Genomic DNA, 15604 nt, shown 5'->3' on the forward strand with positions numbered 1-15604 from the left:
CACGTCTTCATAAAAAAAAAATAATCGATAATACACCCGCCAGATACGACACATGGTTACGTTTATGCTAACAGAAGATAAGGATGTGTTGCCCGACATCGTCCAATCGTTGAGCAGCTGCAAAAAGCTGTTGTTAAGAGGTAGGTAGGGGCAACGTGGCAGACTCGTCGACTCAGGAGTCCTGCGTTCCTACCCCCTGACACCACGAGCCGCTTTGTTTTCTCTCACAGATTGTTTTTTTTCTTTCAAACCTACTGGTTAGAATAGGCATTAAAAACAGGGCAAGGGAACAAATATGTCACAATTTGTTCCCTTCGGTGGCGTCAACGAATGCGTAAAGAAATATCGACTTCGGGTTACATTTTCGTGGTGAGGACGGGCTGCTAAAGACTGGTTCACTGTGTCAATTAAGTCTTGTGGGACACTTGCTGTGCTCTTTCTACACATTTGACTTTAGAGCTCATCATTCGCGATGGTGTTTGAAGAACTTTCGTCGGTCGGTGTTAGATTCACAATCATAACCCAAACATTTTGTGTCATGTCAATCAGGTGAAACAGAAGGCAATAAATAATGAACTACTGTCCATTAATCGGCGGCAAAATAAACGTCAAACCTTGTACTTTCCTTTGGTTCCTTCACAAACCAAACGCTGACATCATCATGATCTATACAGACATGAGGTGAACACGTTCGTGGTGAACGGTGAGTGACGGAGAACAGCTGCTGAGCTGTGGGTGTTTACAGAGCTACAGGTTGAGCTGAGACTTTTGCTGCAGAGTTTAAGATGCCAAGGAAGACCAGAGCGGAGCTTTTTGTTAAGACTGCTAATTTTTCAATGGAAACAGCATCTTTTCAGCACACAATGAAAGCAAGTGTAGCAATGGAAACCCCTTATCTGCTACAGTTTATAGATGAAGTGAAGGTATGCAGAAACATCCACCACATCCTTCCGAGATGTCTTCAGGTCAGACCTGTTGGACCCAGCAGACCAGCCAGGATCCATGTAAGTAAGTACAAAGCACCCTGTTTCCACATATGTCTGCACGGTTAGCAAGGCCGCAGTGAGCAGAAATAATTAGCTACAAATCATTCGTTAGATTACTTCGGTTATGTGGTTATGAATGAACATTCCAACTATAGCAAGTGCAAATCGTGAGTTGATCGCAGCAACTCTTAGTGATACTTAGATCCGATATAGTTTCAAAGCTGGTTACACGGAAGTCATTTTAGCATGAGGATTACTTTCAATGGTAATTCCTTCTTTTGTTCCAACACAGTTCTCTGCTGTGTCTCAGTTTTGGGGGGCTGCTACTGTCCCCTACCAATCTGAATGCTCTATTCTGATTGGTCAATCACACCAGTTCTGTGGCCTGCTTTTTCTGAAGGATGAAAGAACTAACCGCTGCTACGAATGCCTTTCCAGGCAGCAGGTGGGGCCATCTTGTCCGATCGCTACCCGTAAAGTACGTTTACCTTGAATAACCATGTTGTGATGTTATCTAATAAAAGAAACTGAACCGAGATGCAGCCAAATGTATAAGATCTGGAAACAGCTGCAAACACTGCTGCCAGAGATCAGCAATTAACCTACTGAGCACTGTTATTATGCAGAGGAATGATGGTCCTACAACCACGATAATACAGGATCCAAGCGGTAATAAACTGCTCTGACTCCTCTGTGCGTCTTGATTACAGGTGATGCTAAAAAAATTACAGATTCCAGAAGGTTCCAGAAGCACGCCATCTTGCAGCCGAACGCACCGAGCGTGGAAAAAAAAACTGTGTCCAGCATTTGGAACACTTCACATTTCCAGAGTCTCCATTCATGTTGCATCACTTCTGTCTTTGATCGTCTGGAGTTATGTATGTATATGAACACACAAGTTAACACGTCTCCAACAGCTGCAGAGTCAGAACTTCCACCTCCTCTGTGTGTGTGTGGAGATCCACAACCTCTGGAGTGGAGCGGTAGAAAAACGTCTCTAGAACTGGTAAGCAAATATGTTGTTATTTATATTATATAATAAATAAAACTTTGTTCATATATTTTTGTATAACTAACAATAAAAAACAGTGACTGGCTGGTTTAGAGGAGAAGCGGATTTTTATATTGTGTAGCCTAATGATGAGTATTTGGAGTCTTAGTGTTTGAACTCCTGAGGGTCAGCAAGCCACGTTTTGATGAAGCTCCTGGTCATGCTGCAAAAATAATAATAATAATAATAATAAGAACATTCTGCAGCACAAGCAGGTGTTTGTTCCACCTGAGGAGGAGTGGAAGTCAAGCTGCAGCTTTACATTCCTGCAGTCAGCCACAGCCACGTCCCCCTTCCTCCAACTTATCCCCAGTCTGTCGCACCACAGAAATCCAGCTTGCAGCGCAAAGAAAACACAAAGAAGCCGAGAATCGGGGCCTCAGATGGTGACGTGGAAGGAGTCCCAGCTGTCCTCTTTTCCGCCGCTGCTCCCGTTCTTGGCCGACGGCGTCCCGTCTCCGACGTCTCCGTCCGGCTGCTCTCCTGTAGGGGTTGCGCCAGGTTCCGGGTAGTACTCGTCGTCCTCGTCGAAATAGCCGTTCTCCATCATGCTGAGGCTGGAGGCGGCGCTCAGGTCCTGGCAGCTGCCCTTGTACTCCTGGATGGACTCGTGGAGAGACCACAGCTGGCACAGCAGCGACATGTCCTGCTGACGCAAACCCACCTGCAGAGGGGGGAGAAGAAGCACGATTAACTCAAGTGGTTCAGAACAGTGCTGCATTCATTGCTCTGTTACAGGGACCGCATTCAGCCAGTAACAGGCCATGATCGGCTTCATTCAGATGTACTCACAGAGATCAATAAGTAATACTTTAGGTATCAATATTTACAATGCTACTGTCCTCCTGCTGTGAGAATGAAACGGAACCTGACACCCAACCCTCTGTGACTGAGCTCAGGACTCTGGACCTGAACATAGCTGCTGTGTAAAGGAGGTGGTGAAGGTGGAGGTGAGGGTAATGTAGAAAAAACAGAAGGTCCTCTGAGGAAGCAAAGTGGAGGCAAAGCGAGAACGACAGTGCAGGTGCGCTTCCATGGTCAACCTTTCCTGTCTGCATCTGATTGGATGAACATGCCTACACTCTACCAACATGGTGGATAATCTGTAAAAACAAAAATCTCCTAGTGTATCCTGGGTCCTGCCCCAAAACCTCATCCCAGATGGTCACGCCCAAAACGACTGACAGGGAGGCATCTGAACCAGGTCCCCTCTCAATGCAGAGGAAGGATTACATCTTTTGACAGGCCTGGGAATGCCTCAGTATCCACCCTAATCGTCCGGATGTTTCAGAGATTTGAGGTTGCAGCGCAGCCCTAAATGTCTCTGGAATGTATCTTTACTTTGGATCGTATTGTGGACTGAACACCTGCACCTGTTAGCTGTTGCCTGGCCTTCGTTGTGAATCAAATATAATTTGTGAGAAAATAATAGGTTCCGAAATGAAAGACAGTCATTTTGGACTTGGACAGAAACGTGACCATTCAGAACAATTCTGAATTAAAGCTACACATCAATGTAAACACACAAATAAGATCCAGATTGTGTCCTCTGTCAACACCCAACAATGCAAAACCCAAAAAGATGTAGTTTATTATGTAATAAGAATTACAGAAATGCACTAAAATCCCCACAAACACGCCAGAGCTAGGCACCGTTTAGCCCCCTCTTCTCTTTTTTCACATCAAAATGCCAAACCAATCCCCACATACCCGCTCAGCTGACAGTGCAGAGCCACTGCATTGTTGTGCAGCAGGGACACAGACATGCAAGCCTGTCAACCAGGGAGCTGCTCGCACACTTCACAATACATGACCCTGACAACTTATGAAACAACGTGGACTGGTAACACATTAACAGCAGCCCAGGGAGCCCGAGTCAGGAACCTGCTGCATTCAAGGACAGCAAGGAGGAGGAGGAGGTCAGGCTCTGATATGAAAATCCTTTCTGCTGGCAGGAGAGTGTAATAAGGTCTGACTGCGACCACATCCCAGCGAGTGTGATGAAGGTTAAACCTCACTGGATGGATGGAAGTGTGTCATCAAAAAAACTTTTATACTACAGCTAAAAGGTGTTAAACTGAGCTTACAGTAGAAATCAGCACAAGCCCGATGGCTTAATTTGTCTTAATCCAACGGAAAGCTGTTCCTGATCTGACCTGACAGACCCCATCTTTAAAAAATGACATATTCTTATTTAAATACCAATGACCTTAGAATTAACTAGGTGTTATTAACTTATCATTATATTAACTGATCAATGCCAATGACTAGGGAGGAGCTGGGCTCGAACCGGCGACCTCCTGGTTACCACTGCCCCGACCTAATCCGAATCCAAAAAAAGCGAAAACCAGCCAGAAGTTGATTTTATCCACGCTGCGTTAAGGGTTAATTATGCCGAATTACTCATTATTAGTGTTAATAGTAAAATGTGTACGAAGTGTATTAAAATGCGCCTAATTTAAATAAGAACGTCGGCTTCTCAGTGGAGTCTGGCAGGAGGCGGCTGAGCCTGGGAGAGGAGGGCTCCGATAAACCAGCACGCTTCACGGGGAAGCCAACATTAACGTTACCATTTCCTTCCGCAGAAGCGCCAGGGCAGCGTCCAGGTTAGCCGGCTTGTTGGCCAGCAGGTTGTCGGCGTTGTTCCTGCCTCTGCTCAGGTCGTCCTGGATCATGGTCTTCTTCACGTACATCCTCTCCATTTCTCTCCAGGAGCCGCCGCTCGAGTTCAGCAACCCGCTCAGGCTCTTCGGCAGCGGGGGCAGACCCTCTATACAGGCCATTCCTCCCACGGAGCCGTTCGCTGACTTCCCGTTCATTGTCACGCGTGTGTTGACTAAGCGAAGAGACAAATACTTCCGTCGTTATCGATTATTTATTAGTAACTCCGTCCACTAACCCACACCGAGCCACGGCCGCTGCTGCTCTTCTTCTCTGGGGCGGCCAGCGACGCCACGGCAAGCTAACCGGAAACAACACGATCCAACTTCCTGTTCTTATCAAAATAAAAGCTCACTGGGGAAAAGTTTACAGGAATTTAAAATGAATATGAAAAAAGAAGAAGAGTTATCATTGTTATTTATTGACTAACGTTCGATCTATGCAAAAATACACACCATAGCCACTATAGTCATTTGGAAAATTATTGTACTGCCCTGGCGAGCTTTTATTGTGAAATAAAGCTTCCGGTCCAGTTTTTTTGGTGAATTGCCGTAAAATCCGCTTCCTGTCATTTTAACGCTGTGGCTGCTGGGCGTCTCCCTGCACACACGTCAGAGGCATACACCGTGCAGGACAAGGGTTCGTAAATTCTATTTTTATCTTGTTAATTATTGGAGAACAAAGTGGATAAAAAATATTTAAAAAAATGATAACTATGGAACGTTTATAATGAATGATTTTCAATAAAAGTTAAAAACAATGATCAACCTTAAGTTTCAATGTGGCTGATAACATTGTCTTCAAACCTTCAAAACAAGAAGAAAGACGACAAAACCAGTGCAGACAGGACATCTGAGGTCACAGCAGGAGTGTGTGTGTGAGTGTGTGAAAAGACAATAGTGTGTGAGTATAAAAGACAGATGGTGGGCTGTACTTCCACCCCACTCCAGCCTGCAGCCCCACAGTCACAACAATAACACAATAATAACCTTGAAACCGGCACAAAGGCTTCACACACTTTCCTCTGAAAGAGAGAGAGGAGCATGTGTTCGTACCACACACACACACACACCACACACACACACACACACCACACACACACACCACTCACCACACACACACACACACACACACACACACACACACACACACACACACACACTCACCACACACACACACACACACACACCACACACACACACTCACCACACACCACACACTCACCACCACACACACACACACACACACCACACACACACACTCACACACGCACACACACACACACACACCACACACACCACCACACACACACACACACACACACACACACACACACACACACACAACACTCACACACACACACACTCACCACACACACCACACACACACACACACACTCACCACACACACACACACACACACACACACACAACACCACACACACACACACACACACACCCACACACACCACGCACACACTCACACACCCACACACACACACTCACCACACCCACACAACACCACACACACCACACACGTCACCACCGCACACACTCACCACACCACGACACACTCACAGCACACACACACACCCCCCACACACTCCACCAACACACACAACACTCACCACCACACTACACTACACACACACACACACACACTCACCACACACACATCACACACACCCACACCCACATCACACACACTCACCCACACACCACACTCACCACACCACCCACACACACACACCACACACAACCTCACCCACCACACACACCACACACCACCGACCCCACTCACCCACACACACCACTCACCACCACACACACACACACCACACACACACACACACCACGCAAACACTCCCCACACACCACCACACTCACCACACACGACACACACACACACCAGCGCAACACACTCACCACACACACTCATCCTCACCACGACACACAACACACCACAACCACACTTCACGGTCACCACACACACACACAACCAGAGGGTCAGGGCAGATGGATGCAGCCTCGAGCTGCTATTTCTAATCACTGTACTGAAATTAATGACATTTGACTTATTTCCTATCTATTCTAATCATGTATCGACTTTATAAATAAGTTATTATTATTTAGTTATTAGTTATTTAGTTATTGTTTAGTTATTATTATTATTCTGATCATGTGCTGCTCATAGTCACCGTTAAGGGGGAGAAGCCTGACTTAGCTTAGCTTGCTAGCGTCATGCTAACCTAAAAAGACATCACATTTTTGGCACTATACAATCACAGACTTTAACTATAATAGCAGGAATTCTACTTTATTAACACACAAAAAAACAACTAGCTTACATTATTATGCTCATGAGATGTCAAAATAATTACAAAAAACACACGGCAACTTTTTAGTACGCATCTTTCATCATTAGCAGTTAGCTAGTAAATGCTAAATGCTTCTATGTTACAAAAGAAGTTAAAATAATCCAAGATAAAAGCATAGAAACACATGAATATATATAAAAAGGAATTTAAAAATGCTAATTTTATTAGTAGCTTATTATGCTTCTAATTGGCCATTTATTTACAACAGCACTTTTAGCAGCAGGTTAACAGGCTACTAATAAAATTAGCATGCTAATAATAGCAAGTAGCTCTTTACTCAAAGGGGCCAGTGTCGAGCCGCTAGCAGCAGTGCTTCAGCTAAGCTAAGTATGCTAGTATCCGTTCCTCTGACGCTACACACACTTTCATGTTCATGTTTGTTTTGAAGCTCCATAATTACAGGTTGATTCCATCTATTTCATCATTGAGTGAATGTTCAGTGTGAAGAATAAAAAAAAACATTATATTCTATCACTTCCCTTGAAAAGCAAAGCATGTGCTAATCCTGCTAACAACAATTAGCCATCAGCTGACAGTTTAAAGAGGCCAGAGGTTTTATTAACAGTGTCCCCTCTATAAGCCTCCACCACCATCATCCTCCTGGGATCATAGGATTAGACATATGATGGCACCCCGCGGGGACGCATGCAGCCATAGTGTTAATCTGCCTAGCAGAAAAAGCACAATGAGTCACGTAGCATAGTCTGGGTAATAATGGGCTAAAGATACCCGCTTACGTCTCTGCTGGGAAGATCCTTTAAATCACAGCATCGTGTCCTGTTTTGTGTGTATTGCTGCAAAACTGTCAAAAAATACAGCGCATTAGCCATTTTCTAGCTAAAGTGCGCTAATATTTAAGTGATAAAGGACTAAAATATGCATTTAAAGGGTCCGTCACCTCCGACGTGAGGTAATAATTAACCCAAAGTGTGCCTCAGTCCCATCTGCAGGCCGACAGACGCTGAACTTGCTGCTGCCTCTGGGATACATCACTGTCAGGAAGAAACAAAAGGAAGTTGTGTGTGTGTGTGTGTGTGTGAGGAGGTCAGCTTGTCAACCTACAGCAGGTCAGGAAAGAGGAGTGGCTGGAACCAACAGCTGCCGTCAATGACACCAGCTTTCCCCCACCCAGGGGGCCTCTGGAGGGGACGAGGATGGCGACTTCCTCCCTCTGCCAGTGAGCCAGAAGCTGCAGACTGTGCTAATTGAAACGCCATGCTTGTTATTGCTGCTGTGCTCCATCACCTCCCCTTGGCCCAGCTCCAGGCTAAGCTAAGCTAAGCTAAGCATACAGAGACAGGAGGGCGTGTCCCTGATCAGCAGCTGGCCTCATGCTGCTTGACCTCTGACCTTAAACCTCCACAGTCAGTCACGCCACCTTGGTTTTAACCCTGTCAACTACAGTTAAAAATATGTCATATAATAATCACTCATTTTTGAACAAGCATGCTCAAAATTATGCAAATAACAAAGGTGAATCATTAGCATTTTAGCACAGCTAGCATAGTAGCAGTTCAGAAAAGAACTGGTAGAAGAAAAAGAAGTTAGCTGCTAATCATTAGCATGTTAGCATGTAGCCCAACACACTACCATGGTTAATAAGTACGTAAGAAATCGAAGCTACAACTTACGCTATAGTTAGCATAGCTTCAGGCTTACATTAGCACTGTTTAGCCTAGCATTTGTAATGTTAGCCTTTTAATCAAGTAGCAAACTGTACAGTTCTGTTTATTTTAATAAAGGACCTGACTTTAACATTGATTAATTTTCAATTAAAATTACTTGAGTTTTGAGAAAGTTGTCATAAACTCCACTTTTTAGGCAAACTGAACAATGAACATGTTTTATTGAGCAATAAAAACACATTACCATATTTAGTAACCTCATTTACCATACAAACAAAAGATCTAACATGTTAAAACACTTGTAAAAAACTTCCCTGGAAATAAAACCACAGCATGTCTCTAACCCTCTGAAGTACAGCAGTGATAAGATCAAAACCCTCTGTGCTGCCTGACCTTGCAGCTGGGTGCAGAGCAGACCTGCAGAAATAAAACAGCTAGCAAGTGAAATGGGATCCCTGCAGCTCAGCAGACACCTTCAAGTAAAACCCGATGCTTGCAGTTGGTGTAAGGCACGAGTTGTCAGGCACTCGAGAGAAAAGAACCACTCTCGTTGTATTAAGATAACAATGGCAACCTTTCAAAAAACCTGGAACCATGTGAACTCAACAAGGCAGAGGCCTCCTTCATGAGAGGCACGAGTCCAGGTGCTCGTTGATCTTTGACTCCTGAACTTTAGCTTGGCACACCGGACAGCTTACCATCACAGTGAAGGAGGAGGAGGAGGAGGCAACACTCTGCACTTCTGCAGAGGAGGAAGATGCGGTTGTAGCAGTAGTGGTTCTTTGCTGCAGCGCAGGTAATTTAGTCCGCATGGACTCCCTCTGCACCGCCGACTCGCCACCTAACGTCTTCCGGAACAAGTCAAAGACGTCGCCGCCATCCCGCGACCTTTTCCTCGATGTGGTTCCTAACGCAGCGTCGCTGTCGGGAGGGAAATATCTGGACTGTGTCGGGGTGGGGGATCCGGTTGGGTAGGTCGAGCCGGACGAGGTAGAAGGGACACTTTTAGTCTCTCTAGTGTCTGAGCTGGATTTTTGACCCGTTGACTTCCTTTGACCTGTGCTTGTAAAAAGCTCCTCGATGGACTTCTGTGTGATTTTATTAAGGCCTTTGCTGCGCTGTGATTTGGGGATTCTCACCGGTGAGCCGTTGACGTTGACGAAAACCCTCGTGTTGCTAACCGACCTCTTTATAGGCGACTGTTTCCCCGTGGATGTAGCAGCTGGTCTGACGGCGGGGGAGTTTCCCGGGATGTTCAAGCCAGCTAGGTTCTTAGCCGGGGATGACGGTGTTAATAAGCCCTTAGAAAGAGAGGCGACTGGGCTGGACGAGGGTGTCGGCGTGCGCGCCTTTTGGGGAGAAGAAGAAGACGTGAAGGTTTGAGACTTCCCTCCGAGAAGGAAGCCCTTCCCACTGAAAGGGATGATGTTCCTGAGATCCTGTGATCCAGAACCTGAAAGAGACATTGTTATAACTGTTATTATTTTGGCAGCATAAACACGTATGCGACGGAAAGACGCGCCGCACCTGCAGTCGTGCCGTTTCCTATGGCCTTCCTCTCCGTGCTCTTCCCGTCCTTCTTGCCTTTCTTGCCATACCCTTCGGGCTCTTTCACCTTAGTGTAGGTACCTCCGCACGTCCTCTGGTGATCCCCCCACCAAGGATCCAGGGAAGACGGAGCCCTGTTCATGGCCCTCTTAACGTATCCAAAGTAGGGCTTGCGGGTCTGGCAGGGCCCGTCGCATCGCCACCAGTGCTGCCTGTACACGTCCACCTCGTCGTGGAAGCTGTGGTAGACCTGACGAAAGGGAGGGGTTACATTCTTAGCACAGAACATAACATGACTAAAATGGAGCTGCACCTACAGTGATGTTGGTCCCGCTGGCCTTGTTGATCCTGTTCATGTGTTTGCAGAACTCGGGTCCGTGGCCGTCTCTGTCTCGGTTGTTCTGGGTCACGAACAGCAGAGCGTGGATCATTTCGTGGAGGAGGGTCTGTGTGGAAACAATACATCACAGTGTGTTTACACCAAGATCACACTGTTGTTATGCAGCTTGTATTATGACCCGGCCGCCTCACCTCCACCAGGTCTTTTCTGGGTCTAAGCTTCAGCAGAGGCTCACTGAGTCTGATTGAACACAGTCCACCTCGGCCCTCATACGAACACACACCGGCACACCTGTGAGAGAGCACCAGGAGACCTGTTTATCATCAGGTCCACCATCAGATTCACATATCAGACCATTCCACTCACAGGGTCATCCTCGGGCTCCACTTCACCTCCACACCGCTGAGCTTCCCCCAGAAGAACATGTCGTTAAACTCCAGGAACATGGCCCTGACATCCGGGCTGGGGTCGAGCATCTCCCAGGACGCGTCCACGATGGACAGCGGTCTCTCCGGCTGAGGAGCCGGCTGCTTCCAGTAGGGAGCAACAACAACATCGCTACCACCTCCGGGTGTGTCCACTTTTCTTTTCTTGCTGCTGTTACCGAACCCATTTCCCTCAAAATGACTTGATGGAAACAACGACGACTGGTATTCATGGTCAAACTCCTCCTGCAGCTGAATGGCCAGCAGTAAATCTTCGTCCATAACTAGCTAGCTTTGTAGCTCTGCTAGCCGTTAGCTCCTTAACGCTAATCTAACAATGTAGCTGGTAGAGGGTCACCACATCTGGAACATAGCCCGTCAGACTACCTGTGTGTGTACATGTTGGGGTTTGTGTCCTGTTTTCAACAGACACGGACACATCTATACGTGGGACGAAGGTCCTAACTGTCAGTCCACAGCTAAGCTAGCAGTACAGCAACACAAGCAACTTCCGGTAGAAATGTCAAAATAAAACAAATGCCCTTCTCGTAGTATGTATCTATTGTGAATGTTGTTTCTTTCAATTGCCAAATTTGCTATTATTTGTAGTACCTCTGCATAGATGGATACTTCTTTGAATTGTTGTGATGCCTTCCTCTTCTTATAAAACTCGAGTTCCGCTCTAGACTTGAGTAATTATGCTAAACTTGACATAGCTAGCTGTTGCGAGCTCGTCTGGTCAATCTCAACGTTACCCGGAGTGTTTTTCTACTAAAATATAGTGATCAAATCGATCAAATTTTAGTTAATGTCAGATGAAGAAATATTAATCGAAGTGGTAACATGACTTATGTTGCTGCCTTTAGTGGCTAAACATCTTTTATTAACCGCTGGGTATGGTTTTGGTTGGCCATCCAGTTTTCCTCCTGAATCTCGTGACGTGTCAGGGTGTCAGCCCGTTGTCTGCTTCCTGTTTGGGTTGCAAGCGAACGTGAACCAAGGAGGCTCGATTATTCTCCTCCTGTCTGTTTACTTCAATGTTTTAGTCTTTGTAGACTTTTGTGTTAAAGCTCTCATTCGATAAAAGATGTCGGAAACGGGAAACAGACTACGTAAACTGCTCGAATCGCCAAATTTCGACCCGCAAAATTACGTCAAGCAGTTGTCACAGCAGTCCGATGGCGACAGAGATCTGCAGGAGCATCGTCAAAAAATCCAAAACCTGGCCGACGAAACGGCTCAAAACCTAAAGAAAAATGTGTACAAGAACTACAGACAGTTTATCGAAACGGCCAAAGAGATTTCCTACCTGGAGAGTGAAATGTACCAGCTGAGCCACATCCTGACGGAGCAGAAGAGCATCATGGAGAGCATCACTCAGGCCTTGCTGTCCACAGACAAGGACGAGACCTCCAAAGAGATGCAGGCGGCTTTCCCCAAAGAGACGGAGGAGGTGAAGCAGAGGACGCTCACCTCACTGCTGGAAAAAGTGGAGGGAGGTAAAAGCATCATGGACACTCCAGGCAGGCACCTTGTCTACAATGGAGACCTGGTGGAGTTCGATGTAGACAACATGTCCCCCATCCAGAAGGTGCACGCTTTCCTGATGAACGACTGTCTGTTAATCGCTACCTGGTTACCCAACCGCCGTGGCACGGTGAAGTATAAATACAACGCCCTGTACGACCTGGAGAGCTTCGCCGTGGTCAACGTGAAGGACAACCCTCCGATGAAGGACATGTTCAAGATCCTCATGTTCCCAGATAGTCGCATCTTCCAAGCGGAGAACAGCAAGATCAAGAAGGAGTGGCTGGAGATCCTGGACGAAACCAAGAAAAACAAAGTGTCCAAGGACAGGCACAAAAAAGAGGAGGAGCCCCCTACTTCTCCTGTGAGGGTCGAGGTGTCCACCAATCCTTTCGACGTGGACGACGACGAGCCGGCCGATGCTGAAGAGAGCGTGGACCTCAGCCTCGAGTGGATCCAGGAGCTGCCGGAGGATCTGGACGTATGCATCGCGCAGAGAGACTTCGAGGGCGCCGTGGACCTGCTGGACAAGCTCAACAAATACCTCAAAGACCAGCCGGTCACTCCAAGGGTTAAAGAGCTCCGGTCCAAGGTGGACGAGCGCGTGCGGCAGCTGACAGAGGTCCTGGTGTTCGAGTTGTCTCCAGACCGCTCACTCCGTGGCGGACCTAAAGCGACGCGGCGGGCTGTGTCCCAGCTCATCAGACTAGGTCCGCCTTTATTTTACTATCTTACACTGTCAGAAAGTCTCCTTAACACAACATGGGGTCTGCATCTGTTTTTCAGGCCAGTCCACCAAAGCCTGCGAGCTGTTCCTGAAGAACCGAGCCGCCGCGGTCCAGACGGCCATACGGCAGCTTCGCATCGAAGGAGCCACGCTGCTCTACATCCATAAGCTCTGCAACATCTTCTTCACTAGCCTGCTGGAGACCGCCAAGGAGTTTGAGATGGACTTCGCAGGGAACACAGGCTGCTACTCTGCCTTCGTGGTCTGGTCCAGATCGGCCATGAGGATGTTTGTGGACGCCTTCAGCAAGCAGGTAGGCGGGCAGGCAGTCTAATAAAAACAAAAACACACATTTAGGGCCAATAAGGATGGTTTCTTCTGCCACCAGGTGTTTGACAGTAAGGAGAGCCTGTCGACGGCCGCAGAGTGCGTTAAAGTGGCTAAAGAGCACTGTCAGCACCTGACGGAGATCGGCCTGGACCTGACGTTCACCCTGCAGTCTCTGCTCGTGAAAGACATCAAGGCAGCCCTGCAGAGCTACAAGGACATCATCATCGAGGCCACCAAGCACAGGAACTCTGAGGAGATGTGGAGGAGGATGAACCTCATGACTCCAGAGGCTCTGACTAAACTCAAGGTGAGGTGTTGTCTTTATTGTTCATTGGTCAAGAACTAAGTTTAGATATTGGACTTTTTTTAAGAGAAGGCCTGACGATCAGACAATTGATTGAATTTTGGTCATGGGACTGCTCTTTGGTCATGTGACTGCACTCTATGCAGAGGGAAGCAGAAGTTTTCTTTCTTCAGTTAATTTGTGGTACAGCATCACATGTGATGCCTTCAAGGGCAGTGGGAAAATGTCTTCCATTGTTAGTGTTTATAATTATATATAAGTTATAATTCAGGTGTGTTGGGATTCAGAAGGTTAATTTCCTGCCATGAAAACATGAATCCTCCTTCCACAATATCAACATCCTTGTCTCTGCAGGATGAAATGCGCGGTTGCGGCATCAGCTTCGAGCAGTACACGGGCGACGACTGCTGGGTGAACCTGAGCTACACCATCGTGGCCTTCACCAAGCAGATGATGAGCTTCTTGGAGGAAAGCCTGAAACTCTACTTCCCCGAGCTCCACATGGTGCTGCTGGAGAGCCTGCGGGAGATCATCCTGGTGGCCGTGCAGCACGTGGACTACAGCCTCCGCTGCGAACAGGACCCGGAGAAGAAATCCTTCATCGTGCTCAACGCCACCTTCCTCCACGACACCGTGCTTCCGGTGGTGGAGCGCAGGTTCGAGGAGGGAGTCGGGAAGCCCGCCAAACAGCTGCAGGACCTCAGGAAGAGCACGAGGCCAGTCCGGATCAACCCGGAAAGCACCACATCCCTGGTCTGAGGGGAGGGGAAGGCGTGACACCAGAATAACAGAACAGGTGGCCAGAATACACCTACACACCCTACTACTGACTCTTCTGGCAACTTGAGGTCTCATTTAGAAAGAACCACACCGTGTTTGATACTGCAGGACTGATTTACACCACAAGCTGTAAAAACTGCATATGGATCCTGCCTTAAAAGAATCCGCTTAAATTAAAAGAAGTCATGAATGAACCCAGATAATCTATAATCCCAGATAATCTATACAGTTTTTGATCAAACTATGTCATGTGCAGCTTTTTGCACACACAAACTTAGGACTGATCTAAAAGGGATGACTGAAAATCCAATGCTCTTGTAAATGTATACTGCTAGTTGAATTTGTTTGATGGTAACATTGAATAAAAACATTTCTCTTGAGTATAATCTTCATTTTAATTCTACAAAACATTGTCATTTCACATGGTCCTTGCTTAGCGTCCTATATCGCCCTCTTGTGGCGGCTTGGAATAGGAAGCTCTTACTTTATAACAGTTTATAGATAGAAGTAGTTTCATAAATCATTATATATATATATATAACATTTGATTTCTCCTCTTCAATAACGTCACAGCATACAGACACAGTTAGCGACTAGCTGCTAAGGATAAACAAGCATTTACCAGCCATATATTCCCTTATTTATTTAGTGTAGACAAATGAAGACATGGCACAGCATAGAATTGAGCTCTGCTGTCATACAGGATGTCCATACTATGTTTAATAATATTGTAAAATTTACTATACGAGTATTTGTACCCTTTAGAATTTTTGACATTTCTGCACAAAAAATACAAAACATCCAAAGATTATGACACACATCCTAAAAATGTCTCAGTGTGTTGGACTGACACACTGAATACGTTAGGGCAAAGTGAGGGAGTCTTTCCTTTGTAGGAAGACACCAAAACATAAAATAACCTC

At 46.5% G+C, this 15604-nt stretch overlaps 3 protein-coding genes across 3 annotated transcripts; 1 reads left to right on the top strand and 2 right to left on the bottom strand.

The window, feature by feature from the left end:
* Nucleotides 1-583: 583 nt before the first annotated feature.
* Nucleotides 584-4967, bottom strand: LOC114429806 (protein FAM89A-like). The gene is made up of 2 exons (XM_028398452.1): nt 4608-4967; nt 584-2701 (listed from the first exon to the last, which is right to left on the bottom strand). Exons 1-2 carry the CDS (start codon nt 4854-4856, stop codon nt 2417-2419), a joined length of 534 nt encoding a protein of 177 aa, XP_028254253.1. The 5' UTR covers nt 4857-4967; the 3' UTR covers nt 584-2416.
* Nucleotides 4968-8963: 3996 nt separating this feature from the next.
* Nucleotides 8964-11687, bottom strand: LOC114429781 (sprT-like domain-containing protein Spartan). The gene is made up of 5 exons (XM_028398424.1): nt 10955-11687; nt 10780-10879; nt 10566-10694; nt 10228-10498; nt 8964-10153 (listed from the first exon to the last, which is right to left on the bottom strand). Exons 1-5 carry the CDS (start codon nt 11293-11295, stop codon nt 9324-9326), a joined length of 1671 nt encoding a protein of 556 aa, XP_028254225.1. The 5' UTR covers nt 11296-11687; the 3' UTR covers nt 8964-9323.
* Nucleotides 11688-11962: 275 nt separating this feature from the next.
* On the top strand, nt 11963-15067 carry LOC114429776 (exocyst complex component 8-like). Its single transcript, XM_028398416.1, has 4 exons — nt 11963-13250; nt 13327-13580; nt 13656-13904; nt 14256-15067. Exons 1-4 carry the CDS (start codon nt 12101-12103, stop codon nt 14658-14660), a joined length of 2058 nt encoding a protein of 685 aa, XP_028254217.1. The 5' UTR covers nt 11963-12100; the 3' UTR covers nt 14661-15067.
* The last annotated feature ends 537 nt before the right edge of the window (nt 15068-15604 follow it).

This window comes from Parambassis ranga, unplaced genomic scaffold (assembly GCF_900634625.1).
Source record: "Parambassis ranga unplaced genomic scaffold, fParRan2.1 scaffold_21_arrow_ctg1, whole genome shotgun sequence".
NCBI lineage: Eukaryota > Metazoa > Chordata > Actinopteri > Ambassidae > Parambassis > Parambassis ranga.

Bases quoted from the DNA above. Each gene is read 5' to 3' on its own strand.
- LOC114429781 (XM_028398424.1), bottom strand. From the start codon at position 11,295: ATGGACGAAGATTTACTGCTGGCCATTCAGCTGCAGGAGGAGTTTGAC. The intron at 10,880-10,954 runs GTGAGTGGAATG...GCTCTCTCACAG, and splicing joins TGGAGCCCGAGGATGACCCT to GTGTGCCGGTGTGTGTTCGT. The intron at 10,695-10,779 runs GTGAGGCGGCCG...GTTTCCACACAG, and splicing joins CCAGAAAAGACCTGGTGGAG to ACCCTCCTCCACGAAATGAT.
- LOC114429776 (XM_028398416.1), top strand. From the start codon at position 12,101: ATGTCGGAAACGGGAAACAGACTACGTAAACTGCTCGAATCGCCAAAT. The intron at 13,251-13,326 runs GTCCGCCTTTAT...TCTGTTTTTCAG, and splicing joins GTCCCAGCTCATCAGACTAG to GCCAGTCCACCAAAGCCTGC. The intron at 13,581-13,655 runs GTAGGCGGGCAG...TTCTGCCACCAG, and splicing joins TGGACGCCTTCAGCAAGCAG to GTGTTTGACAGTAAGGAGAG.
- LOC114429806 (XM_028398452.1), bottom strand. From the start codon at position 4,856: ATGAACGGGAAGTCAGCGAACGGCTCCGTGGGAGGAATGGCCTGTATA. The intron at 2,702-4,607 runs GTAACGTTAATG...CCCCCTCTGCAG, and splicing joins CGCTTCTGCGGAAGGAAATG to GTGGGTTTGCGTCAGCAGGA.